This window comes from Anolis carolinensis, chromosome 3 (genome assembly GCF_035594765.1).
Source record: "Anolis carolinensis isolate JA03-04 chromosome 3, rAnoCar3.1.pri, whole genome shotgun sequence".
NCBI lineage: Eukaryota > Metazoa > Chordata > Lepidosauria > Squamata > Dactyloidae > Anolis > Anolis carolinensis.
The window spans coordinates 139,402,092-139,429,741 of record NC_085843.1 but is presented as its reverse complement, the minus strand read 5'-3'; the positions used below and the strand labels follow the sequence as shown (position 1 = coordinate 139,429,741).

The 27,650-nt window shown below is 41.4% G+C and overlaps 1 protein-coding gene across 2 annotated transcripts; it reads right to left on the bottom strand.

Annotated features, from left to right (window-relative positions):
• Positions 1–572: 572 nt before the first annotated feature.
• On the bottom strand, positions 573–24,974 carry rap2a (RAP2A, member of RAS oncogene family). 2 transcript variants are annotated; one of them, XM_062975543.1, is made up of 3 exons: positions 24,380–24,974; positions 20,138–20,216; positions 4,437–4,576 (listed from the first exon to the last, which is right to left on the bottom strand). In XM_062975543.1, exons 1-2 carry the CDS (start codon positions 24,691–24,693, stop codon positions 20,159–20,161), a joined length of 372 nt encoding a protein of 123 aa, XP_062831613.1. In that variant the 5' UTR covers positions 24,694–24,974; the 3' UTR covers positions 4,437–4,576; positions 20,138–20,158. The 2 variants fall into 2 exon arrangements, with proteins under 2 accessions (XP_008105075.1, XP_062831613.1); XM_008106868.3 differs by lacking the exon at positions 20,138–20,216 and having other exon boundaries at positions 573–4,576; positions 24,380–24,906.
• Between the last annotated feature and the right edge of the window lie 2,676 nt (positions 24,975–27,650).

Here is a 27,650-nt window from a genome sequence, read left to right as displayed (position 1 = left end):
CTGAACTGGCCGTGGAAGATATCCTTCTCAATGTGCCAGGCTCTAGCATTTGGCACCTGAGGACCCACATGGCTCCGAAACAAAAACCAGCCAACACTCACTGCTATCGTGCACAATGGCGTATTATAACCATACTGGCACGACTACAATGAAACTGCTAATCAATGTCAGTTAGCTGGAACAATTGTGTTAACATTCGTGCTAGCGCTGCTGAAACAGGACGGTCAAGTTGAAGTGAACCAAGTGTCAGTTTGCAGTGTCATATAAACTCCAGGGACAGGATTTGTAATCACCATGATTTAGTGATCTGGCTTAGCATGCAATAGCTGAAAGCTCAGGTTTACTAGAACCTCCACTTTCAATATGCATTGCAAATATTTTTATTCGCCTTGGAATACTAAAGCCACCCTGATCACACACACACAAACACTCACACAAACACCCCAAAACCTTAATTTTCTTTTAATTTTGCTCACCTAAAATCATATGGCATTTGAAGGCTAACTATAGTCCAGATAAATAAAGCAGTATAGTAAAACACATATGCAATGACACAATGAAACCAAACAGGATTTTCATTAAATAAATTTATTTGTTAAAATAATTTAACTCCAAATACAACTGCTGAGTTTGCATTGAGTTCTCTATGTACAATTTGACTTTTGAAACCTCTTGATTTAAACAACTGACACCTTATAAAATGTACTCCATTTCCCTAGCTATCAGTTGTAACAGAGCTCAATAATCAACCATTAGATATCTTTATTCCACTCTAGGAAATCCCAAACCGTCAATTATTTCACCTAGTTTTCAAAAACACACTGCAATCCCTTCTTGAAACCTTGATCAAGAACTGACAGAGGAATCATGCACCTTCAAATCCCTGCAGTTGTCAATTTTTCTTTGTCATGGGGTTTTGCAATTACAGTCCAATCAGTGCTTCAGTTACAGACTGGTGAAAAACCATGAATCCCCTCACCCTAAATGGACAACATCTTTAGGCAGCATGTGTCATGTTGAAAAATAAATACTGGTAAGTTTGCCCACCGAAACTAATGCTACTTTAGAACAGATGTGGAATTAAAGTGGAATTGTTGGTCCTACCTGAGCAAGCCCAAGAAAGTCCTCAAAAGCTGCAATCAATAAGTGGAAAGCTGTGGACTGGGTGGGTGAGTGGAGAGAAGCTTATCTTTTAATAACTTTTAGAACAGATGTTGGGTTGATCTAATTTTCTAAGTGGAAAAACTTATTTTTAAAAGAAGTTGTATCTTTCTATAACAGTATCAACTAAACAAAAATGCCAGCGGCAGAAAAATACAAAGCTCTACAAGTATAGCTAAAGAACAGTGGGTCTTTGGATCAAATGATAATATTTTAAGGCATGTTACACCCAAAAGAATGGATTATCATTGGAATCTGATCAAGATACAAAAATAAGCAGTCATCCTCGACAAGCAACTTCCAAGATTTTCCAATGTACCACACTGTGATATCTATAAATGGAGGAATGTCGCAATGGCATTTTGATGGAAGATCAAGTGCCATACATCTAATGGCATCCAACCAGGGTTGTCAAGTGGCCCAGTTGGGGGAGGAAAAGGCTGACCACCATGGTGCCTGGTTTCTTTAAATCTACTGTCTGTGTCAGCCAATGAGAAATAATATAAAAAGACAGATGTGCCAGATCTATGGCTAGAAGGGCAAGAGGCCAATCAGCACCACAAGAAAAGAGGGAGGAATCGACACAGCGCTGGCACTGCTTAGATTGGCACTAGACAACTAGTGACAGTAGACACCCGTTTTATCGGTGATTTACTCCACTGCCTGAACACATAACATGAGGAAAAGCATCCATGTAATGTGATTATCTATAGCCTTTAATACCCCTCCTGCTGATTAAAATATTTTAATGAAATATATTCCTAAGTGTCCCACTATAGCCATGTAAGCAGGATCCAAGAAGCACACAATCTGCCTCCTGAAAATACATTTTCGAGAACGCACAATGCTTCGTCTCTAAAACAGCAATAAAGTGTTATTGTGGGAGTACTCTGAAACCACGTTATGTGAGAACTTCTATATGAAAATAATGCCCATTTTTACTAGAACTTCCATGTGTGCCTGCCATTCATTTTACTCATGTCACTATCATGACTACATTAACAATCTGACATGCAAAACAAGAAACTCTTTTTAATCAAATTGATAAAATATGCAATCAAAATTAAGGTTCTATTTCATTCTTACTTGAGCGGTGAAGCTGGTTATTTTCTCAACAGACAAATCAACAGCTATACAACATTCCTCAGATATTTCAGGGAGTGTGAACTGATGATAGTTTCCCCATTCCCGAACACATGCAAGTTGTTAATATGAGATGTACGAAAGATGCCACAACTTTCAAGACTGTGCAAGCTGCTTGGAGAAGAGTTACATTTCTAGAGTAGGACTTCATGTTTAAGCATTACACTCTTTGCTTCCTTGATTATGAAAAGAAATCATGCAAGGACTAAGGCAATAGTGGCCTATGATCATCCATAATAATTATTAAATCACTAGAAAGTAAACTAAATGACAAGTACTCTGCGGTGTAAGAAATAAAGTGGCAAAGTGTTGTCACATGTTTTTGAATTCAGTTTCTTCAGTCACACTTTAGATTGCAGGTTGTTTTTCTGCTGATAGAGGCAAACATCTCAGAACTCAAGTTGATTACAGCATTTGTAAAAAGTTCAACATCCACCCACCAACACATACACACACGCATACAAACACGCAAGACACATACACTCATCTCCAGTCATCTACACAACAGACTACACAGCTACTTCACAAGACTGAGAAACCAAATGGTGGGTTGGCATTTGGACCACAGGCTCAGTGATGATATTGCATTTGAAAGGCCAAATTTAATCCACAATTAAAGTCCAGCTCAACATGATCACTCCAGCATTTCAACCTTAGACATTCTGATTGGAAACTTCCTGATTGTAAGACATCAGAATAGATACAGGAGGTGCTGTTAAGTCATGCAAAGTATAATGTATTTCACTGCTATGAAAATTAAGATCAGAGGCTGAGCACCATTTCAAAACAATGTTTTCACTCACTACGTGTCACAGCAATAACCAGGGCAACAGGATCACTGTATGGCGGCAGCACCTGACTAGCAAATTAGGCAACTGAAGACAAGAACTCCTTTCTTGCTCACATACAGAATTACAATATTGTGTATTTAACTTCTGAGCCAAAGTAACTTCACACAGTTATTTCAATTAACGAAATTGCCAACATTAAAGCTATAAAATGGCAAATCTGAATTCCATAGGTTAGTTGGGAATATCACATCAAAGACATAGCCCTTAAAGGCAAGAAAGAAACTAGTATTCTTAAACTGAAGAATGCTGGATGCTCACAGTCCCCACAAGGTTTCTGCAAGAAGGAACATCTGGATACAACATGGCTTCATTTTCCTTACAAGGTGGTACTTGTTAATGTGCTAAAAACTTTCGTTGTTAGTAAGGCTAAGCATTTTTTAACCCTCATTACAGTCACTTCTTCCTGGTCCAGTGAAGAGATGAACACATTGCCTGCTATGTAAACAGAGGGTTTGTTTGTTTTCTTGACTGAACAGCATCCGAAGCAATCCATGATTTCTGAGCAGCATAGCAAAATATTTTAACACATTCCAATGTCCTACTGTTCACTTCACAAGCCGTTGGTTCTTTTCAGAGCTCCTCACTTTACTTTCAAGTAATGATAGAATATTTTCCTTTGCGCATTATTGGATCATAGAAAAGAATCAAATTTGGGGAAGGGGGAAACAGAATCACATCAGTTTGCCAATAATCCTACTAACATTTGTGTTGAAGATGGGATTAGCATATTTGACTGAGCGAACTTGGCCACAAGTGACAAGTCCTGAAATTCAATATGCACACTTACACATTTTTTTAACCTTTACTTATCAGTAAAGAATATGCAGAGTGCAAAGGGTCGTTGCTGGTGCTCTCCTTTTCACCATCACCAACTCTTAGCTTAGAGTTGTAGCGGTTGTCTGACAAAGCCAACACACATTGTTTGTGCTCACCCTGTAAAACTGTTGGCTATACCACAGAGTTGCAGGCGTAGGAGATGTGCTGCAGGTAAGTGAACTTTAGAAGCTTATACCCAATTCTTCTGCTACACTGATCAACTTCAACGTTCCATTCAGAATTAATGCTGAAACTCCACTCTGGACTTATCCCACAAGACCCAACTTTAAGTCACGAAGTGAAGTAGCCAGTTGTACAACCTTACCAAAAACACAGCGAAATGGGTCCAATTCCATCATTTGGAATGCTATTGTATATTACATGCAGAACAGCATGGGTCATCTTTATCCGGCTGAGAGGCATAGTTCATTTGTCTGACAATCTCTGCAAAGAGTTCATCCACCATTGTTTTACTTTTAGCAGAAGTCTCCATAAAAGGACAACCCCATTCTTCAGCCAGGGCTCTTCCTTCACTTGATGAAACTTCTCTCTCGCTTTCCAGGTCCACTTTATTTCCAACCAAGATTACAGGCACCTTTTCATACCTGCAATAAGATGCATAACACAAAGTTGAAATCCTTTGCAAACTTTGGGGGGAAAATAAATCTTATAAAAGATGAAGCCTGAAATAAGTAACTACATACCAAAATGGAAAACGTAACATTATTCTTATATATTTAATAACGCCAAAGCTCTTAAAAGAATGCATCAATAGGAAACAGGCCTATCCCATATTTCTACAAATGTAGTGGAAAGTAGAAATGGAACTCTACATGCTTACAAAATATACACAAATGGACTTTGTAGCTATCATTGGAAAATGAAGGCAATCCACCTTCTCAATCATATGTGCACAACTACATACACAGAGAGCTCCAACCTCATCTTGTGCTGAAGATGGTTGGGCTGGAGATAGTATACTCAGCTCGGCTTGTTCCTTCCCATTGGGAATAAAACTACCATTACCCTAAAATTTAAATTAACATAAATTCCACTATATAGTCCAACTTAAAGCCTTTGGAGCAGTGCATTAATGGCAGCAATAGGAAATTTCACGGCTGACTTGTGATGGTTTTAAATAATGGTTTTAATGTAAAGACAACTGATCTTAGTGTGTATGTATTTTTATGGTTTATTTTATGTTCCGGCATTGAATGTTTGCCGTATATACGTTGTGCTCCACACTGAGTCACATTCAGGGCAAGAAGGACAGAATAGAAATGTTTTAAATAAATAAATAGCAAACTCTCCCCTACCAGACTGCATACTGGCAGCCATACATCCTACATATTTTACAGCCATACATCCTAAACATTTAGAGCATATGAGAAAAAGACAATATATGTTCCTCTCCACAATATGGGAATGTAACATAGTGATGGGGAACAGGGCTAGCTGCTAGACTGTAAAGTCCCATTTAACACACATATCCACGTTCTTTGAATGTGTTGGGGTTATCTAGACATCCTTTTGGACATCCTCCCTCACATCCTTGGCTCACAAATCTGAACTAGACTGTGAAAAACATAATTTGCTTACAAATCAGAATGTCTAATTACACTTAAATATGGCCTTTCATTCTGGATTTGTGAGTAAATAAATGATCTGCCAATCTAAATATACAAAGAAAGAGTGTGAAAATCTAAAGCTTGGACACAAATAACCATGGTGTGCTGTTAAGTGAGGAGTTAGTTAGATGTAAGTTTGTTGCACTTACATTGCAATCTTACCCAATTTATACTTCCTGGAACTGAATACAATTTCTGAACTGGTGATGCAACTTATAAAACAAATAGAAGAGGCATTGAAAAATGTTCCCATCTATATAAATGTACAGAATGTGCTTTGGAAAATCAGCACACAAACATTGCCTCCACTTTGAGAAATGTATAAGGGAAATCCATATGAACCTCCAAGTGGAGAGGAAGGATGTGGTTTAGAGTTGCAACAAGCTTGGTATGAATTTTACAAATTAAGAAAAGTAAAGTCATAAGAGATTTCGGTTGTTTTTAGGGATTATCATGGCTAAGGGATTATCATGGCTAAGGTGTAAAAAAAAAGGAAACCATGCTGTACATGAGTAGGATTTTCCAGGAATTTGGAACCCAGACGATAAGCAGATCCCCTTTACTTTCATAAAATTTCCCCAAAGTGCAAGAAGTAGAGCAGCAAGCATTGTCCCTTAACCTCCCACAGGATTATGATTTCTTGGGAGGTTAATGCAAAACAAAAGAGGTTTTTGAAACAACGTGAAACAGACTCTACAGAAACTGAGAACTTTTAAATTGAGGAATTTATCTTCCTTTTCATTAAATAAAACAGCAAGCAAAACTCAGACCATTAGATTTTACACTATACACACATTCAGTCGTTTAAAATGAATTCAGAATAGTCAAAAAATCTTGCAATAAAGGCACAATTACCACAAGTCATGACCTGTATCTAAAACAAGAGATCTACTACCAAAGAATCTTAACCAAGTCTTACCCAAAATACTTATCCAGGCATATTAAGTCCTGCTGAAAAAGGAGAGTACGCATTCAAATCTGTCAGCTAACCTTCTGTGCATGCATGTCCTTCTTGCACCCCTCTGTCTAAATAACTGTAGACACTGGCATGACAAACAAGCAGGCAACTTACAAAACTGACTCATCCATTGGGAGTCAGCTGCAAACCCTTTAGAATTCTAATCCTACCACAATGAACAGCTTCAGTGTTCCACCAGAAAAATACGGCTTTTCCCCCCAAGATTCCAAAGACTCATCATAAAAGCTTCATAAGATAAGTATGAGAGCTGCTGCTAACACCTCCACAATAATGATGCACTTAAATGTGCTAGGACAAACAATTGTGACATCTGATGTGTGCAAATTAATTGCAGCCTCTACTCCCAAAACCAGACACCTGGAGGTGGAAGAAAAACATCTGCAGTTATGACCATTTTCGTTCTACGTGCCTAGGCTTTTACTCAACATCCAACTTATTCATTCAATTTTGGGGTCTTTCTCTTATAAATGACCTTGTGATAACTTAGACTAGTTATACCCTGAAGTTGGAGGCCCCCGGTGGCGCAGTGGGTTAAACCCTTGTGCCAGCAGGACTGATGACTTGAAGGTTGGGTTGCAGACCTGAAGGTTTCTAGTTTGAATCCAACCCGGGGAGAGCGCAGATGAGCTCCCTCTATCAGCTCCAGCTCCATGCAGGGACATGAGAGAAGCCTCCCACAAGGAGGATCAAAACATTCGGTCATCCCCTGGGCAATGTCTTTGCAGACAGACAATTCCCTCACACCAGAAGTGACTTGCAGTTTCTCAAGTCACTCCTGACACAGGGAAAAAAACCTGAAGTTACCTTATTTCATCTCAAAATAGTCACCATGGCATAAGTCACACAACTTTGGGGGGGGGGGGGGGTGTCCTGGTTTTTTAGAATTCTTCACACAATAGTTGCACCTGTAGTTCATGAGTGTGACTATTATGCAAAGGGGGCAAGGTGTTGTCAAAGGCTTTCATGGCCGGGATCACAGGGTTGTTGTGTTTTCCCTGTGTCAGGAGTGACACAGTTTCTGGAACATGTCCACACAGCCCAGAAAACATACAACAACCACAAAGGGGGCAAGCTTCACTCACCTGCGTACCTGCCCCCTCAGAGTTACAGGGCTTTCCTTGGTTGCCAGCCGAGGCAAACCTCAGAGTTCTGAGGAGACAGCCGTAGCTTGGAGGGGAGAGGCAATTGGGTGGGTAGACAAGTTCATCTGTCCGATCCTGTGGGCTATGGAGGTCTAGGGTGGAGAGGCAATTGGGCGAGTGAGCTTGCCTGCCTGTCTGCTTCTCTCCTTCATAGCTATGAGGAGACAAACATAGCTCGTAAGGGAGAGGTCAGTGGGCGGACAATTTCACCTGCCTAATTGTCTCCTATCCCTGAATTATGGAGGCTTGCCTTGGCCAGGGCAGGATTCCGTAGCTTGGAAGGGAGAGGCAGGTGGGTGAGTTCACCCACTCACTGGCCTCTCTATTCTGAGCCACATAAGCACCTCAAAGGTGGCTTTCTTCAAAACATAATAGTCAGACACCCTTCCAAAAAGGGGTGTGTGACTATTATGCAGTAAAATGTGGTAATGATTTCTGCAACAGTGTCTCAAGGAATATTGACCTATTATTACATTTCAGTTTTGCAGAGACCACCTAAGAAATCACTTCTTTTAGAAAAAAGTTCTATGAAACAGGAGATATTTATAAAACACTACTTGTGCCCAGACACGCGTTGCTGTGGCATAGTCTGGTGGTATGGAAAATAAAGTAATGAGAAGCAGTAAGGCTTTGAAGTTGCAATGCTATTCAGTGCTAATCAAACTGGGTAACAAAGGAGTTTATATATCTGTGGAATGTCCATGGTGGTAGAAAGAACTCTTGTCTGCTTGAGGCAGGTGTGAATGTTGCAACTGATCTCCCTGATTAGCCTTGCAGCTTCAAAGTCTGGCTGCCTACTGGAATCCTGTTTTGGGAGGTGTTTGCTGGCTCTGATTGTTTCCTGTCTGGAATTCCCATTTTGGGCCCTTCAGGGGTTTTGGACTTCAACTTCCACAATTCCTAACAGCTCAGATTATATGATACATATATGTTATACTATATGTATGTATGTATACATATACTATTTAAGACAGGAAACATGGGTCAACTTGGGCCCTCCAGGTGTTTTGGACTTTAACTCCCACAATTCCTAGGCTACAGTTTGTTAGGAATTGTGGGAGTTGGAAGTCCCAAACACCTGGAGGGCCCAAGTTTGCCCATGCCTGTTGTAGCACCTGGCATGTCACCCAACATGAAAAGCTTAGGTTGTATTCTATTCTAACTGCATTCTTAGGCAGAAGAGGCTGAAGGCCTAGGAAAACGACAACTCCCAGCCATCAAAGATGTCTTAAGATGCAGCCTTCAAAGTTGCTAGGTTAACTTAGGTTTTGCAAAGGTCATGGTGGGAGAGAGGGGGCCATTTTAAGCAAGACGCAGCCAGGGGTGCAGAAGGAATCTCTTCCCAAATGTCTTCCCTTGCTAATTGAAATTGCGAATTCTGCTACTCACCATGGTCCTGGCCACTGAGGCAAAGAACATTCCTCTGTTGGCCAACGCGGGGCCCAAGGCGGTCAAATTCCAGAAGTAGAGGCCCGGCCCAAAAGGAACAGGGGAGAGGCAGAGCCTTAACAGGAGCACATATGCAGTAGATGTTAAAGGGCGAGGGCAGCCGGCCACCATCTTGCTTAAGGGCACACATGGGCCTTTTCCTCCGGAGAGGAGAAGCAGCTGGGCGGCCACCATCTTTGCTAAGGGCAAACTGAGCTAAAAGTGGGGCCTAACTGCATCCATTGTACAGTGTGTGTCTGAGCCGCAGCCTGATTCCATGGCTGGGCATCACCCGGTGCCAGCAGGGACATCCAGTTCGCTATGGGTGGTTGGTGCCGTTTTTTCCCTTCTGTTGCGTGGGGGGGGGGGGGGGCTTTCGTGCATGTGCTGTTACTTATTCTTGGTTTGGGGGGGGGGGGGGTTATGTTCATTCCTGTTTGTTTGTTTAGGGCTTTTTGAGTGGAGGTCATACTTTGGATGTGTTGGTGTATGGTGACCAAATTTGGTGGCATTTGCACCTATGGTTATTTTGTTAATTCAGTCCTACAAATGAACAGTATATTTTATATTTTATATAGAGAGAGAGGGGGGGGAGGGAGGGAGGGAGGGAGGGAGAGAGATTATGTTTCTTGCAACCACTCTGACATTGAAAAATTACAAGTTCAGCCATGCTAGGATACAAAGGAATAATTCCTCTGTATAAGTAAGCTTTGTACTTTTTCACAGGGCAGATAGCTGGACAGTTCAATGAAATATCAATTATATTTAACAATACAAAAAAGGAAAACTAACTTATCTGCATAGAGCTCTAGGGTAAGAACCCAAGTCAACATGCTGTTTCTGTGTTTAAGAGTTATTTTATGTTTATTACCAATATGTATTCTTGTTAAACCATCATCGACAAATCTCCCTCTAGAAACTCGGAAGGGAGGTGGGTAACAGTGTCGATGATAAATATATGTTTCAAGGTCTTTGATTCTGCTGGAAAGCTTTCAAAAGAAGAAGGCTGTGGCAATCAACCTGACAGAAAAGTGTGGCTTCCAGGAAGAGAGGCCATCACTTGCCCACATGCTACAGTGAACCCCACAAGTTGATTGCACACCACTGGTCTCTGCATGTTGCACATCCCTTCTCCCCTGGGTTCCCAAATCAAGACATGCTGCACAGAAATGTACCAAGTGCATGCTGTTCCTGAAAGATTTTAGAAAGCAGACACTTTGGAAAGATTTTACATCTGCAGTCAATTCATGATTCATGCTTGACTAAATATTTTTATTCAATGCTGCAATGCAGAAGTTAACAGCACTAGGACAAAGAGATGCCCTGGCATGTTCTTCTAGCAAAGCTGGGTTATGCTATGGTTATATATTTATACTACAAATGTTAGTATACACAAGAAGAGTGCAATTTCTGAAGCTAATAAAACCAGACAAGCCTCATGATCGGTATCTAAGTTTTGCATGCTGACACTTGCTAGGGATCTACAGTGGGAGGGGTGGGCATTTGTCTCTTTTTAAAGAGACCTGCTAATCTTGAAATGCAGCTGCATAGGTTTAGCTTCATTTACACATTACACTCCAACTTAAAGTACTTATTACTTTTTCACAGCTAGCAATCAAACTGCTTTGGGACATAATCCCTTCCTTTATTTCACAATAGAGGCATCCAAAAACAGACTTAACTGGGAATTGTGACTATCATACAAGAAAAGTCCCCATTATGATACCAGCTTCTTCAATAAATGAAACAACACTTTGTTGAAAACATATTTTAAAGAGAATAAATCTGTATATGAAGCAATTGATTGGCCAAACTAGGGTATAGCATAGCACTACTTGAATATGCCACAATAAACTGTGGGGCTCACTCTTTCATCGCCAAGCTTTGCTTAAACTGGAGTAGGGAATGTCCAGCCTCAGGATAACATGCAGCCCCCAAGACTATCTTTGTGGCATCTGGCTACTCCAGTCACCTTGAATTACCCTTCTTCTGACCAAAAGGAGGCTGAATTAGCTTCAGGGAGGCTATACGAATGGCAATACATTTTTCAACTAGAATACAGAAACCTTCCACTGTTCAATATTTACACATTTAGAAAACTTTTTCTCAAAATCAGAAATACATGTCTGATCATTTGCAATATTATGGAACTTTCTACAAGTCTACAAAGCCTCCAGAGAATTCCAGCACAAAAACAGTGTCCCCAGACCTACCACAATTGACTAACTCTGTTTTAAACAAACCAGTTTCATTATTCATTACTTGAAGGTTGGCTTTAAAAAATTATGATGTCTATTTATATTCTACCTTTTTACCAATTTTTTTATGATGATACACATGAATTTCCTCCTCTGCACTTTATCCTAACAATAACCAAGCTGAGGCAGAAACTGATTTCAGGTCACCCAGGAAATGTCAATATGGATTTAAACATGGATCTCCCAAGTCCCAATCTTACATTCTAACCACTGGTTCAGTGCATTTTGTCAGTTTGAACAATATGACAAGTCAATGTGAGAGGCAGTACAAGTTCTAGGTCCCAATTTTCTGCCTCTGGTACCCACAAGCCATTCCAAGTCCAAGAAAACCAAATCCCTTTCTTGTGTTTTTTTTTTTTTTGGGGGGGGGGGGGCTTTTTAATAAGTTATTACTTGATGTGGATGTTAATATGTTTTTTTATTTATGGTTGCTTTGGTTATTTTGGTCATTTGACTGCACTTTACGGCATTGAATGTTTGAATCTTTCATGGGGGGAGAGGGCGGGATAGAAATAAAGTTTTTTATTATTATTATTACTACTATAACTACTACTACTACTATTATAAGTTAAAAATGGTGGAGGGGTGCTGGGATATATTTGAAAGTGGAACAACTATCCCTGGGGGCTTCCAACGGTGGCATTTACTTTGTTTCACCTAGATGATTTTTAACAGGGATGTTTGGAGGCCACATAAATAGTGGGGAAGAGGCTACATGCAGCCTGCAATGCCTACTTGTGTATATGAACAACATTCAGTTTGGGCAGGAGTGACCTTTAGTGTCCTCAGCTGAGTATCTTGTTGCTAGATAGATAGAAAGACAGGTATGCCTGCCTTCCCATCATGGTAGCAACAGAAAGTTAACCAAATGCCTCTCTACAGATCTCAGAACTTTACCGCCTCTCCTGTTGTGATAGTCCCCTTCCTCTACATCACAATTCAACAAAAGGCTGTTGTAGTTGATCACAACATTCACACTGGCCTCCAACTGACAAGAGTTCTTCTTTCACCCTGGACTTTCCACATATATATATAAACCTTCCTTGCTTGGTTTCTCCATACCTCACAACCTCCGAGGATGCCTGCCACAGATGTGGGTGAAACGTCAGGAGAGAAAACTTCTGGAACATGGCCATACAGCCCGGAAAACATACAACCCTGTGATCCCGGACATGAAAGCCTTCGACAGCTAATTGAACACAGCCCATAAGACTTCCTTCCACTAGACAACTAACAAAACTCATATACAGTAGAGTCTCACTTATCCAACGTTCTGGATTATCCAACACATTTTTGTAGTCGATGTTTTCAATAAATTGTGATATTTTAGTGCTAAATTCGTAAATACAGTAATTACTACGTAGCATTATTTAGTATCGAACTACTTTTTCTGTCAAATTTGTTGTATAGCATGATGTTTTGGTGCTTAATTTGTAAAATCATAGCCTAATTTGATGTTTAATAGGCTTTTCCTTAACCCCTCCTTATTATCCAACATATTTGCTTAGCCAACGTTCTGCTTATGTTGGATAAGTGAGACTCTACTGTAGTTAGAAACCACTGTGGCCTGAACAATACAGTAACAGCACACTGCTGCAACACATACTTTTGAAAAGGTCTCTCCAAAGAAGAGAGGGCACAAGGACTTTTATTCTTTCATGTGATCAGCCTCTATCAGAACAGATAAAAACTACAGATCTAAATGGAAGCAAGGATGGAACAAATTGACATGATAAGTTGTTAAGACATGTAGGAAGGATAGGAAATGTGCAGCCTGGGTGGTATATGTGGACCTAACACTTATTTTACATATCCAGGAGGCAAAACATAGTTTCCAGATACAAACATTTATTGGAGGAATCATTTGAAAAATGTCCAAACTGTCTCAAAACCAAAGCGGCTTGAATTGATTTGTCCTTCTGCATGCTGGTCAATTTTAATCAGAAACCAAAAAGTGTTGTAATCTCTAGGTTGAGCAAAATGTATGTGTGGACCATCAAGGATGAATACTGGCTTTAGTGCGGTTATTGTCCAGTATCAAAATCATCAATATTGTTCTTTATTTCTCACATTTTATATTATAGTAACATTTTGTTTCACAAAAGTTGATGAGGAGTTTTGCATCTCAACAACAAAGAGGTAGGTGAATACATTTATGGAAGAGAATTCATTGTCTTGGAGATGGTACAGAAACAGTACAAATATCGTCACAAGAGAGAAACATCTATTGGAAAAGACTAATTATGCATATTCCACCATAAGAAAAAAGGATATATATATATATATATAGAGAGAGAGAGAGAGAGAGAGAGAGAGAGAGAGAGAGAGAGAGAGAGAGAGAGAGAGACTGACTGACTGTTAGGAAAGTATTAGCTCTGATCAAACCTTTGATGATTTGGCATTTTTGTAACACTGAATACTAACTCTCCACTCTTTATGTTTGCATATATGTCTGTCTACTGCAGCTCTATTCCATGTATCTGTAGAAGTGGACTGGATCCCCAGACGTTTGTGCAGAAATAAATTAGTCTTAAAGGTATCTCTAGGCTCCTTACTTCTTTTTACAATTCTGTGGTACATGTTACCTAGGTAGCATCTATGTGTGTTAAGAAACTCATTTTCTTAGTATGAACAAGCTGGAACTAATTTGTACTTTACATGATTTTCATGATCTATTGCAAAAGCTATCTCTTCCCACACTGGTGATGACTACATTTACATTGCATTAAGTATTGTTTCCAGACATGTAGGTGGACATGTTTATGTTCCAATAAAACATAACCATACTTTTAGATTCTAATGTTTCCATTTAGGGTTAAATAGTGCATTGTCTCAGACAATTATTTTCTTTAAAAATCCATATATTTACTCTCTAGAAATGAGCACGCAACGCACAATCGAAAACATTTTATAGAATCCTAGAGTTGGAAGAGACCACCAGAGCCAACCACTGCCATGCAGAAACAACAAATCAAAGCACTTCTGACAGATGGCCACCTAGCCTCTTTTACATTTCACTTTTGCTTTTTAAAGAAAATGTTTTGGAACTATACAAAAACTCAATGCCCACTATTAAATATAATTTTTATACTTATCAGGAAATCTGTGAATTGATTCTGCCTATCAATCAGATTCTTGATTGCTTATTTGAGTCCTAATTTTTCAAGTAATACAGCTGTCACTTCTATCCAAGCAATTTTCTGAAGTGATCCTATAAACATTTACATGCAAAATAGTCTTCGGATTCATGGGGAATTTAAGATAGTCTATACAACTACCATGTACTTTACAATTTCAGATGAACTTTTCAGTAGAACAAGATCTCACATCCAAAAGAATCTTCAGCTTCTTTAAAAATGGTATAGAAAATAGCTTTTTAAAGACTGACACAATCTTTCTGCAAATTTCATAGACGACAAGGATTAGGAAACATAATTATGCAACAACCAGAACCCTCCAGGTTTCTACATGCGCTACAAATTTGAGTATTTTTCCTCTTCAACATATATGCTTATATAACTGTATTATAACTATATTTCAGAAAAAGGACAAAACCACCTCTGAGTATTCCTTCCTTACAAAAACTATTAAATTAATAGAGGCACCATAATTTGACATGTAATCTCTGACCATTTTCTAATACAGTGTTCCCCGCTACTTTGTGGTTCGCTTATCGCGGGTTCACTGTTCCGCGGGAAATTTTATTAATTATTTTTTTAAACCCATTACTGCTCCTTCTCCTCCTCAGGGCTTCCCCCTTGCTTCGGCCCTGCCATGTGGCTCTGGCTGCCTCTGCCAAGGAAGAAGGAACACCGCTCTGTGAGTGAGCAATGGAGGGCGGGTGGCAACAGCAGCAGAAGAGGAGTCTAGCTCTGGCTGCCTTTGCCAGGGAAGGAGGAACGCCGCTCCGTGAGTGAGCGAGGGCGGGCGGGTGGCAGAAGGGCTTGGAAGAAACGGCCACACTCCTCTTCTGCTGCCACTCCAGCCGGCCATGCCAGGAGACGTGGAGGACTCGGAAGAGCTGAGTTCCTCCTTCCCTGGCAGAGGCAGCCAGAGCCACATGGGAGGGCCGAAGCAAGGGGGCAGCCCTGAGGAGGAGAAGCAGCGGCAATGGGGTAAATAAAATAATATACTGTATAAATATTAAAATTAAAATAGTGTTCCTACTTCGTGAATTTCCACTTATCACGGGTGGTCCTAGAACTTAACCCCCGCGATAAGTGAGGAAACACTGTATACCTAGAAGGAACACTCTTCAATCTACATCTTGACACAGTATTGGTCACATGAACTGGCCGGTCCTAGAACAACCATGAAGAATCTGCAGCCCTCCATCTGCTATCAACTGTCGCTACTAGCGTAGGTATGCTGACTAGTATTAACATGAATAATCCACCAGCACCAAGTACATCATCTAGCTCAAAAGATGGAATTTTTTTTAAGGTGGAATTGCATTCTTTCATTTGTATAGAAGCAATCTGGATTCACAGTGTTTTGCCAACAATGTGCACAATTAAAGACCTCATGTATTGATGAAAGGCAGGCTTTGAGGTCAAAATTATACTTTTTGTTATGTTGAAAAGTCAAGGGTAAAATCTAAGGGCTGACTTAGGGTAAAATCTAGGACATATTTAAAATTTAGAGACACGCAAGGAGTGTGCATGTGAGGGATGTGGTGTCATTATGGGAATCATGACTGACATTGCTGTTTAAACGCCCATGGCCATCAATGGTAAATGGTGCTCATGAGAAAGAAACACAGTTCTCCCTAACCTTTTCTGTCCAAGCTGTGTTCAGTAGCGATGTGGAGGAGCATATACAGGAAGCCTCTATTGAATGAATGAATGAATGAATGAATGAATGGTTTATTGTACCAGTCATAGGACACGACATCAAATAATATAACCTTTAAAGTACAATAAGCACTTTCAAATATAAACATTAAAACGTATTCCATATATTGGCTCTTTAAAATTACAGTAGAAGTGATGTGATAACAGTAAAATGTCTAATTTATATCATCCCAAACTATCTCAATTTCCATTTCTAGGGACTCCTTCCAGACTGGTTGCTGTGGGGTGCTTCCAGTGGAGCAGTGGGAAGAGCAGCCTCCCTCGAGCTCAAGGGAAAGTTCTGATGCCGATATCTAATTACTTCTAGTTTATTTTAACTTTCAGTTTTCATTTTTAACTGAAGACTGCTGACCTCAAATTCCTCACTTTTATTGGAAGCCTCTATTAGAAATGGCTGTTATTGTTCATCTCTACCTCAAGTGACCAAAATGGTGGGATGCACAAAGCTCATTGAGCCAAAATCATTGCCTCTCGTTTCCAGTATTGATCTGTGGATAAATCAACCCAAGTTTTTGGGTTTTTTGGCAAAACCTTTGAAGTTATACACACGTATATACAGTATTGTGGAAAACAAAACATTTATCACAGATGGACATTTCGGGACTACGGATCACTCCACAGCCAGAATCATCTTGTAGAAAATGGAATCATTAAAACACATATAGAAAAAACAAAATAGTGAGCTTTGTTTTTTAGGTGCTAGTGCAAAAGTACTACTGTTATATGGATTGCGTGCTTTTAATGTTTATATTAGGTGTTTTTAATTCTTTTATTAATGTCTAAATGTTTTCATCTCATGCTTAATAGTCTTATCGATTTAATGTATAGTTATATGATTACTGTTTTAGATATATGATTTGGTTTTACACGTATGTGTAACTGAATTTTGCCACTATTATGTTGTAAACCACTTTGAGTCCCCACAGGAGTGAGAAAAGCAGTATATACAGTAAATACATAAATAAGTGAAATATTAGATTTATAATAGAAGCCCTATAACATTAATGAAATTAGGAGAAAGAGAAATTGGTGCTTAATAAGATGGTCTTGATGTGTGTTCTAATCACAAACACTAAAGAAAAAACCTTAGGGAGATGAACATTTTATTTCTGTGCCTTTGACAGAAGATTCATAAATAAAATACCACCAGCTGGTCACATTAGCAAAATATTGAGAAATACTGTAGCATGCTTAACAGAACAAAAAAATGTTAAAAGTATTCTGATCAGGACTTTCTAAAAAATACCTGTATGCCTATCAATATTGCCACCAACTGGATTTCAACTACAGTGGAGAAAAACACACGACTTATTGAGGTTAGAAAGGACCTCTGTATTGTGATGTTTGGACTATCCGTGTCCTACTATATCCATAACCAAAGAGATACAATCTTAAGGCAGACCATCTATACTTGCAAATGTCATTGGTTACAATTAATTAGATTACTTTTTTTTTTTTTAGAACAGGCCACATTTTTGCTAAGAAGATAACTACTGTTCTAAGAAAGGGATTGCAATACATTGCACCTGTCCAACTTCTGCTGCACTACAAGGCAAAATAAAAATTGCACTGAGGCCCGGAGAACGGTCAAATTCCAGCCCTAATTCAGCATCAGGTTCGGAGATATAGTAGAATTTCACTTATCCAACATAAACGGGCCGGCAGAATGTTGGATAAGCGAAAATGTTGGATAATGGATTAAAGAAAAGCCTATTAAAAGTCAAATTATGTTATGATTTTACAAATTAAGCACCAAAAACATCATGCTTTACAACAAATCGACAGAAAAAGCATTTCAATACACGGTAACGTTATGTAGTAATTACTGAATTTATGATTTCGGCACCAAAAAAATCACAATATATTGAAAACATTGACTAAAAAACCATTGGCTACTAACAAATTGATTACAAATAAAGATAGAATTGTATACAATGAACTTATAGTAGCAACATTGTCGGAAATTAAATCCATAAAAGTTCAATCCTTGCTGCCTAGAGAAACAGCTGTGGATCGGGGTGGTAGGCAAACAGCGTTGGATAATCCAGAACATTGGATAAGCAAATGTTGGATAAGTGAGACTCTACTATAAGTACAACATTCCATTGAAACCCATGTAATAGTGACTAGGTGTAACAATCTTAATTTGAATTAGCTGAGTTGTTTCATTCAATTTATTCCTTGTTCTAGAACCTACAGGCACTTTCCCTGATCCTTAATTGCCTCTATTATTATTATTCATCAACTTCCCTAGTATGCAATTCTCAGGAGGCCTCCTTGAGTTCTCAGTGCAAGATTAGAACTGAAACTGCACAAAGGAGAAACTTCCCTGTGGTTGAACTACTAAAGCAGGCCCACCAGGCACCACCCACTGCCTTATGAAAACTCATTTATGTAGGGTGGCACGCCTGAACTGCAGAAGGATGCCCTGACATGCAACACATGGCATCAAAAGTGTTTCTTGAATCTGAATGTTAGTCCTATATTTTAGTAAATCCAGTGAATCTACAGACTACATATAATGAATCATTCAATGAATCTACTCTGTGTCTGAATGTTCAGGTCACCTGTCATCTTATGAAAATCTCATGAATTTCAAAGGGTATCTTAGGCAAGATGGTTTTACCAGTTTCTTCCTCTTAAATATAGCCTAGTACCCGATATTCATTGGTGATCTCCTAAGTGCACCATATCCTCCCTGGTCTTGGAGGTTAAGTAGAAGCAGCCCTGTTCAGTACTTAATAGGGCTGACACTGCTTAACCTCCAAGACCAGAGAAGATATTGTGCACTTAGGGCATTCAAGTCTTTTAGGTCTTAAATTTGTGTTTAGACCAGGAGTGGAAATTATGCGACTTTGCAGTTTGGTGGCTTGCAACTTTCTGCATTCCTCACTATTCTAAGCTAGGGTTGTTAACATTCACAACATGTTAACAGTTCAACATCACCCCAAATTCCAAAACCTGAGTAAGAGCTTTCATTTTAAAACCAGATTTTCCTAGTCTCCTGTTACATTTGGTTACTGATGCTTATCCACTACAGTATTATTTCACTATATATAAGCTTCCTTTTTTTGTGTTCACTGTAACCTTCTCTGGGAAGTTTTACAAATGACTGGTACAAAAGCAAGATATATTCAGATTTTTCAGACAAAAAAATTAAAGAGGTGGAATCTATAGGAATCTATATGATGGGGGTAGGGTGATTTGAAAGTAAGTCTTTATTCTTCTACAGATGGGTGTGGAGATAAATGGACATTAGTAGACAAAACAATTTTGATGTATCCTTTTAAGGAAGATCCTAACCGAATTCTTGAAAAAATGCATTTTATTGAATTACCTTCTTCGGAGTAATTTAGGAGGATTACAGCATCTTGCCTCAATAACTTCAATCTGATAGGGGAAAGAGACAAATCTTTCCCCAGTGCAGAAATGGGGGGAAACTGTATCTCTGCCAGACATACCTTCCTCCATCTAGACCACATGCCAAAGATTCAGAAGAAAAATATTGGTGCAATCCTTTTTTATTAAACCTTACACAACAAATAATTACACAGAGAAGAGGAAAAACCCCAACCCCTAGTCAGCTGGAGAAAACTAAACCCTATCAAGTAAGTTACAATAACAGAATCACAGAGCTGGAAGAGACCCCAAGGATCATCCAGTCCAACCTCCTACCATGCAGGAAAAGTACAATCAAAGCACTCCTGATAGATGGCATCCAGCCTGGCTCAAAAATCTCCAGGCAGAGAAACTCCACCACATTCTGAGACGGCATGTTTCACTGTTGAACACCTCTTAGTTCTAACACTTTCAGACAGCATTAGGCTGCTCTTGGAGGCAGAGAAGAAGAAATCCAAAGCCACCCGTCCAGGACATACTTGGAATGCGTAGGCAAGGCTTCATCGGTTCATGCACATCATGGTGCGAGTAGGCGGCAACACAGGCACACAGAATGCCCTACAAAATTAGAGAGCTACGTGACAGGAACAGGGCACTGAAGGGACACCACTACATTCAAAACATTAAGAGAAATTCAGATTATAAATAAGGTATGCAGCAAATGACAGGTGACTGTAGGCCCTATGGATGTCAAGAGTTGAAGAAGTTGTGGAAGCTGCCAGTGATGCAACACAGAGGAGTCGACAACGGAATGAGGAAAGCTCTGTGCGTGGGAAACAGAATAAGAGATAGAGAAGGGCACTGAGGACAGAGGTCCCTTCCATACAGCTGAATAAAATGCCACATCTTTGAAATGGAATATATGGCAGTGTGGACTCAGATAACCCAGTTCAAAGCAGATATTGTGGGTTTTTCTGTCTTGATATTCTGGATTATATGGCTGTGTGGAAGGGCCCAAAGACATCTGGATGCAAAGACTGGAGGGGGGGAGTGCACAGAATATGGGCGAAGAGGAGTATCTTCACATCCAAGACCCCTGTTCAGGACACCAAACAGGAATGTACTCTGGAGGCACAGAAATAGGTTAAGTGAGAAGGAGCTGCAGTGAAGCATTAAGGCCCCTTCCACACAGCTGTATAAATTCCAAATTGAAGTGGATTATATGGCAGTATGAACTCAAATAATCCAGTTCAAAGCAGATATTGTGGATTACATGCCTTGATATTCTGGTTATATGGCTATGTGGAAGGGCCCTTAGACACTTACCCACAGGCAGAGAGTGGAAGGCAGAGAGAATGAGTCAGTGGGCCACCCAGGCTGGTTTTAGGGGGGCATCTATGTCATCTAAGACATCCCCAGAAAATAAGACCTAGTAGAGGTTTTGCTGAATTGCTAAATATAAGGCCTCCCCCAAAAGTAAGACCTTTGGTTTTTGTTTGGAAACAAGAACACCAGAGCATGCAGAGTTGGTAAATGTACATACCAGTTGTACATGGAAATAATGGTAGTAACAAGAAATTCTTGATAGGATGCACAGTTTGTCTGGTTATGTTGGTTTGTGATGACAACTACTGTATAGTATATAATAAATGTTCACTTTTTTGTTCAACAATAAACGTGAATTATTCTTCATTGAAAAATAAGACATCCCCTGAAAATAAGACCTAGCACATCTTTGGGAGCAAAAATTAATATAAGACACTGTCATATTTTCGGGGAAACACGGTAGCAGTGTTCCATGTAGTCATGCTGGCCACATGACCTTGGAAGAGTCTACGGACAACACTGGCTCTTGGGCTTAGAAATGGAGATGAGCACTAACCCTCAGAGTCAGACACAACGAGACTTAATGTCAGAGGAATACCTTTACCTATGCCAGCAGGAGGAGGGAAGAAGGGCTGGGCAGAGGAAAAATAGAGCCTGGCAATTGATTGAAGCCTGGAGAAAAGCCTTTCCTAACATATCTACCTTTTTGATCTAGTATGATTGTTAAGATCTTCTGGGGAGGTCCTGCTTTTGGCTCTGCTCCCATCGCAGGAGCTGTTAGCAGGGACAAGAGACAGGGCCTTCTTAGTGGTGGCCCTGTGACTGTGGAACTCCCTCCCCAGTGACATCAGAACAGCCCCCTCGCTCTTAAACTTCAGGAAAAAATCTTAACACGTGGCTATTTAAGCAAGCCTTTGGGGATTAATATGACCCATAAGTATGACGGAACCTGTATAAAAACGGCGAAAACAATTGGTTTAATGTTTACAAAGCTCAGTTGGTGCTAGACCTTTGATATGTTTTAATCATCTAAAACAGGGGTCCCCAAACTTTTTAAACAGGGGGCCAGTTCACAATCCTTCGGACCATTGGAGGGCCGGACTATAGTTGGCCACCGAGCAATAATAATAATAATAATAATAATAATAATAACAACAACAACAACAGCAATAATAATAAAAAAGAGGGTTGGAAGAGACCTTTTGGGCCATTGAGTCCAATCCCTTCTGCCTTTATGCACCGAAAGCACAAGCAAAGCACCCCTGACAGATGGCCACCCAGCCTCAATGTTAATATATAATAATAATAATAATAATAATAATAATAAGGGTTGAAAGAGACCCCTTGGGCCATTTTGTCCAACCCCCTTCTGCCTCTGCGGACCAAAAGCACAAGCAAAGCACCCCTGACAGATGGCCACCCAGCCTCAATGTTAATATATAATAATAATAATAATAATAATAATAATAATAATAATGAGGGTTGGAAGAGACCCCTTGGGCCATTTTGTCCAACCCCCTTCTGCCTCTGCGGACCAAAAGCACAAGCAAAGCACCCCTGACAGATGGCCACCCAGCCTTAATGTTAACAATAATAATAATAATAATAATAATTTTTTGTGAAACAAAATCCAGCATATCTATCTTGTTTGCTGTGTCATACAATGTTGTTGTGTCAATAATAATAATAATAATAATAATAATAATAATAATGGTTGTAAGAGAAGAAGAGAACCCTTGGGTCATTTAGACCAACCCCCTTCAGCCCTTGTGCCGTGGGGGCCAGATAAATGGCTTCGGTGGGCCGCATCCGGCCCCCGGGCCTTAGTTTGGGGACCCCTGATCTAAAAGATTATTTATTACTGGTATGTTTTTACAGTTTTATAATATTGTGTTTTACTGTTATTGTCTGAACCTGGCATTGAATTATTGCCATAGTCTGGGTCTCCCTTCGGGGATGAGAGGGGTGGGGTAGAATCATAGAATTATAGAGTTGGAAGAGACCTTGTGGCCATCCAGTCAAACCTCCTGCCAAGAAGCAGGAAAATAGCATTCAAAGCCTCCCCGATAGATGGCCATCCAGCTTCTGCTTAAAAGCCTCCAAAGGAGCCTCCACCACATTCAGGTCAAAGAGTTCCACTGCTGAACAGCTCTCACAGTTAGAAAGTTCTTCCTAATGTTCAGGTGGAATATCCTTACCTGTAGTTTGAAGCCATTGTTCCACATCCTAGTCTGCAGGGCAGCAGCAAACAAGCTTGTTCCTTCCTCCCTATGACTTCCCCTCACATATTTATACATGGCTATCATGTCTCCTCTCAGGCTAAACATACCCAGCTCTTTAAGCCGCTCCTTATAGGGCTTGTTCTCCAGACCCTTGATCATTTTAGTCACCCTCCTCTGGACACATTCCAGCTTGTCAACATCGCCCCTAAATTGTGGTGCCCAGAATTGAACACAATGTGATTCTAGGTATGGTCTGACCAAGGCAGAATAGAGGACTAGCATGACTTCCATGGATCTAGATCAGGCTGTTGGGAATTGTGGGATTTGAAGTCCAAAACACCTGGAGGGCCAAAGTTTGCCCATGCCTGATCTAGACACTATACTCCTGTTTATGCAAGCCAAAATCCCATTGGCTTTTTTAGCTGCCTCGTCACATTGTTGGCTCATGTTTAACTTGTTCTCCACAAGGACTCCAAGATCTTTTTCACAAGTACTGCTGTCGAGCCAAGCGTTCCCCATTCTGTATCTTTGCATTTCATTTTTTTTCCTGCCTTAGTGGAGTACCTTGCATTTGTCCCTGTTGAACTTCATTCGGTTTGTATTGGCCCATCTCTCTGATCTATTAAGATCATTTTGAATTCTGCTTTGGGCTTCTGGTATAAATACAGTAAACAAATAAATACATAAGAAAGGGGTGCTGGAGGCACCAAGGGTCTTTCCACACAGCCACGGAACCCAGAATACCAAGGCAGAAAAAATCCACAATATCTGCTTTGAACTGTGTTATCTGAGTCCACACTGCCATATATTCCAGTTCAAAGCAGATACTGTGGGATTTTATTCAGCTGTGTGGAAGGGGCGTAAGAGTAAAAACCCAAGGCCAAGGGGTGCACGGACACTACTGTACAAGGAATGCAGTTGCTGTGAATCCTGGCCTTGCAACACTCAGCAGCAGAGAACCAGGGCAGTTGCAGCGGTGCCAAGCTGCATTCCTTCCGCAGTGTGGACGCCCCCTCGGAGAAAGGAGGTAGGAAGACATGGGCCCCTTCCACACAGCTGAATAAAATCCCACATTGCCTGCTCTGAACTGGAATATATGGTTGTGTGAAAGAGCCCTCAGTTCAAAGCGGGTATTGTAGGATTTCCTGCCTTGATATTCTGGGTGATATGGCTGTGTGGAAGGGCCCGGGGTCTTGGGCGGGGCCCCTTTTCCCCTTCCTCCCGCTCTCTCACCTCTTGACACGGATGATCTGGTCGCGCATGGGGCGGATGTCCTGGAAGCTCTGCTGGTTGACGAGGCTGTAGACCAAGATGAAGCCTTGCCCGTTCTTGATGTAGAGGTCCCTCATGGAGGCGAACTGCTCGGTGCCGGCTGTGTCTAGAATTTCCAGCACCGAGGGCGAGGCGTCCACCTCGATCTCCTTGCGGTAGAAGTCCTCGATGGTGGGGTCGTACTTCTCGATGAAGGTGCCGGTCACGAACTGGACGGTGAGCGCCGACTTCCCCACCCCGCCCGAGCCCAGCACCACCACCTTGTACTCGCGCATCCTCCTGCCAAGGCCGCCCTCCTTTCCCTTCCCTTCCCTGCCTGCCCTCCGCCTCCGCCGTCCTCAGGGCGCTCACCTCACCCCCCGGCGTCCTCCATGGCTCGCCAAGGGAAGCCGAGGAGCGAGGCCGCCTTCACAGGCCGCTGCTAATGCGCCGGCCGCGCGACTCCTACCTCAGCGGCAACGGCTGCCAACGCCCCGCCCCCTTCTTCCTCGTAACCACGGGAACCACCAATTGGGAAGCGCCTGGGCGCCCCATCACGTGGTTCGAACGGGCACATCTCCGCCAATCGCCGCCGCCGCAGGAAGTGAGTGACACGCTCTCCCTCTTCCCCTTCCTCTCCTCACCCCCCCAGTCTTCTTCCCCCTTCTCGTCAGCTCCTCCGCCCTGCACCCACGTGACAGCCCTGGCGCGCGCACCCCTCCCTGCCTGTCTGGGAGGGAGGGCACCGCGACCAATCGGAGCCCACGTCGCGCCCACGCGCCTCCCTCTGCCAGGGCCCTGTTGCTGCCGTGGGAAAGAAAGAAAGAGCGAAGGACTCAGGGGCGCGAGGCAAGGGGCGTGGCCGAAGGAAGGGCTCGGCTCTTTTAGGAGGCGGAGCTCCGTGCGGGGGGCGGGGAAAAGAGTGTCGCCCGCCTCGAGGATAGGCCGGTCAAAGCTGTCACTTTGCTTCGGCCTGAGGCGACCCTCAGGACCCCGCCAGGAAGGAGGCCTGGCGCCTGGAGTATAGCGGGATTCGTGGTACGCGGAGTGGGCAGTCAAGACACTGCTATGAACAACTAACCCTGAAATAACAAAGAAAAGCATGGTTGTTATCCAAGGCTTTCATGGCCTGAATCACTGGGTCGTTGTGCCTTTTTCCGGGCTGTATGGCCATGTCCCAGAAGCATTCCCTTCTGACGTTTCGCCCACATCTGTGGCAGGCATTTTCAGAGATTGTGAGATATATTGGAAAACTAAGAAAGGGAGGTTTCAGGGGGCCTGAAAAAGCAAGATTTCAGGCCCCCTGGTCACCCATTTTTTTGTCAAATTGAACATATTATTTCACATGTCTATAAATCACATGGCCTAGATTAAAGTTAAAGGTAAAAGGTTTTCCCCTGACATTAAGGTGATTGGCGGCTAATTGCAACATTCACACTTGCCTCTAGCAGACAAGTGTTCTTTCTCCCACCCTGAATATTCCACAAATATATAAACCTCCCATGCCTAGATTCCAGCAGACCTCACAATCTCTGAGGATGCCTGCCATAGATGTGGGCAAAACGTCAGGAGAGAATGCTTCTGGAAAATGGTCATACAACCCGGAAAACTCACAGCAACCCAATAATTCCCACCATGAAAGCCTTTGATAACACAATACAATACGAACATACCAAGTAAAAATTAAAACAGATTAAAGTAAAGGTAAAGGTTTCCCCTGATGTTAAGTCCAGTCGTGTTCGACTCTGGGGGTTGGTGCTCATCTCCATTTCTAAGCCGAAGAGCCGGCGTTGTCCGTAGACATCTCCAAGGTCATGTGGCTGGCATGACTGCATGGAGTGCTGTTACCTTCCCGCCGGAGCGGTACCTATTGATCTACTCACATTTGCATGTTTTTGAACTGCTAGGTTGGCAGAAGCTGGAGCTAATAGTGGGCGCTCACTCCGCTCCCCAGATTCAAACCTGCAACCTTTCGGTCTGCTAGTTCAGTAGCTCAGCGCTTTAACACACTGTGCCATCGGAGGCTCCTAAAACAGATTAAAACCCGTAAATTCTTTACAGCAACCTGGTTATCTAAAACTGTCAGCAATAAAACCCTATTTACAAATATAGCATACATATTTAAAACCATTGATTATTTTTAATTATTTTTTATTAGAGTCTGTATTTAGACTTGGGTCTAAATTAATGCATGTTTCATAGATAAACCATATACACATAGTTTTTTTGTTTTGTTTTTTAAATCATGTTAGAAGTGAATTGAGGCAAGTTGCTTCTGGTGTGGGAGACTCAGACGTCTTCAGAGACCTTGTCCAAGGGATGCCTGGATGTGTTATCTTCCTTCGGGGGGCTTTTCTCATGCCCCACATGGGAAGCTAGGACTGACAGATGTGAGCTCACCCCGTCTCGCAGATTCAAACCGTCAACCTTCAGGCCAGCAGTTCAGCCAGCATAAGGGTTTAACTCATTCTGCCACTGTGGCTCCCAGTTTGCTGATAATGTATACACAATATTTTTAATTGTGGGCACTGAACCATCAGAAATCGAATGTATCACTGTCTCAACCACAATTTTGAGTTTTGAATTACAGTGTTCCCTCACTTATCGCTGGGGTTAGGTTCCAGGATCACCCGCAATAAGTGAAAATCCGCAAAGTAGGGACACTATATTTATTGTGATATTTATACATTATTTTAGTAGTTATACACTATTTTAAGTCTTTATCAACCAATCGTGTGTTGATAAATCGCCTCCTTCTCCTCCCATTTCTGGGACCGAAAGCAGGGCCTCTCCAGATGATCTCAGGGATCTTGCTGGCTCATAGGAGGAGATACGTTCGGACAAGTAGATTTACATAACTTTTACCCCACGCTTCTCACCCGGAGGGACTCAGGGCGGCTTACAACAGTCGGCAATTATATTGCCCAAAATACATTAAATAAAACACTAACAGAATCCATAAACAATAAAACAGTAACACATTAATTAAAACTCTAATTAAAATCTGTTAAACCATGAATTATAAAATTTAAAATGCATATATAGTTAAATCCATCCACTAACACCTTCATGTACACCTTGATTCACGTTATCTCTCTCCCTTCCAGCCTGCCTTGCCTTGCTTTCTCCCAGCAAAGGGAACAGGAATGAAGGTATTGGCAGGAAATTCCCCCGTTTCCAGTGAGTTGTTTCTGCTTTGAAACATACTGGGGTCCAGAAAGGATGTTCTAACCATGGCACCCATTTAACGAGA

Coding starts and splice junctions, on each gene's coding strand:
- rap2a (XM_008106868.3), bottom strand. CDS start 24,693: ATGCGCGAGTACAAGGTGGTGGTGCTGGGCTCGGGCGGGGTGGGGAAG. Junction 4,577..24,379: donor CAGATCATCCGTGTCAAGAG/GTGAGAGAGCGG, acceptor ATCTTATTGCAG/GTATGAAAAGGTGCCTGTAA.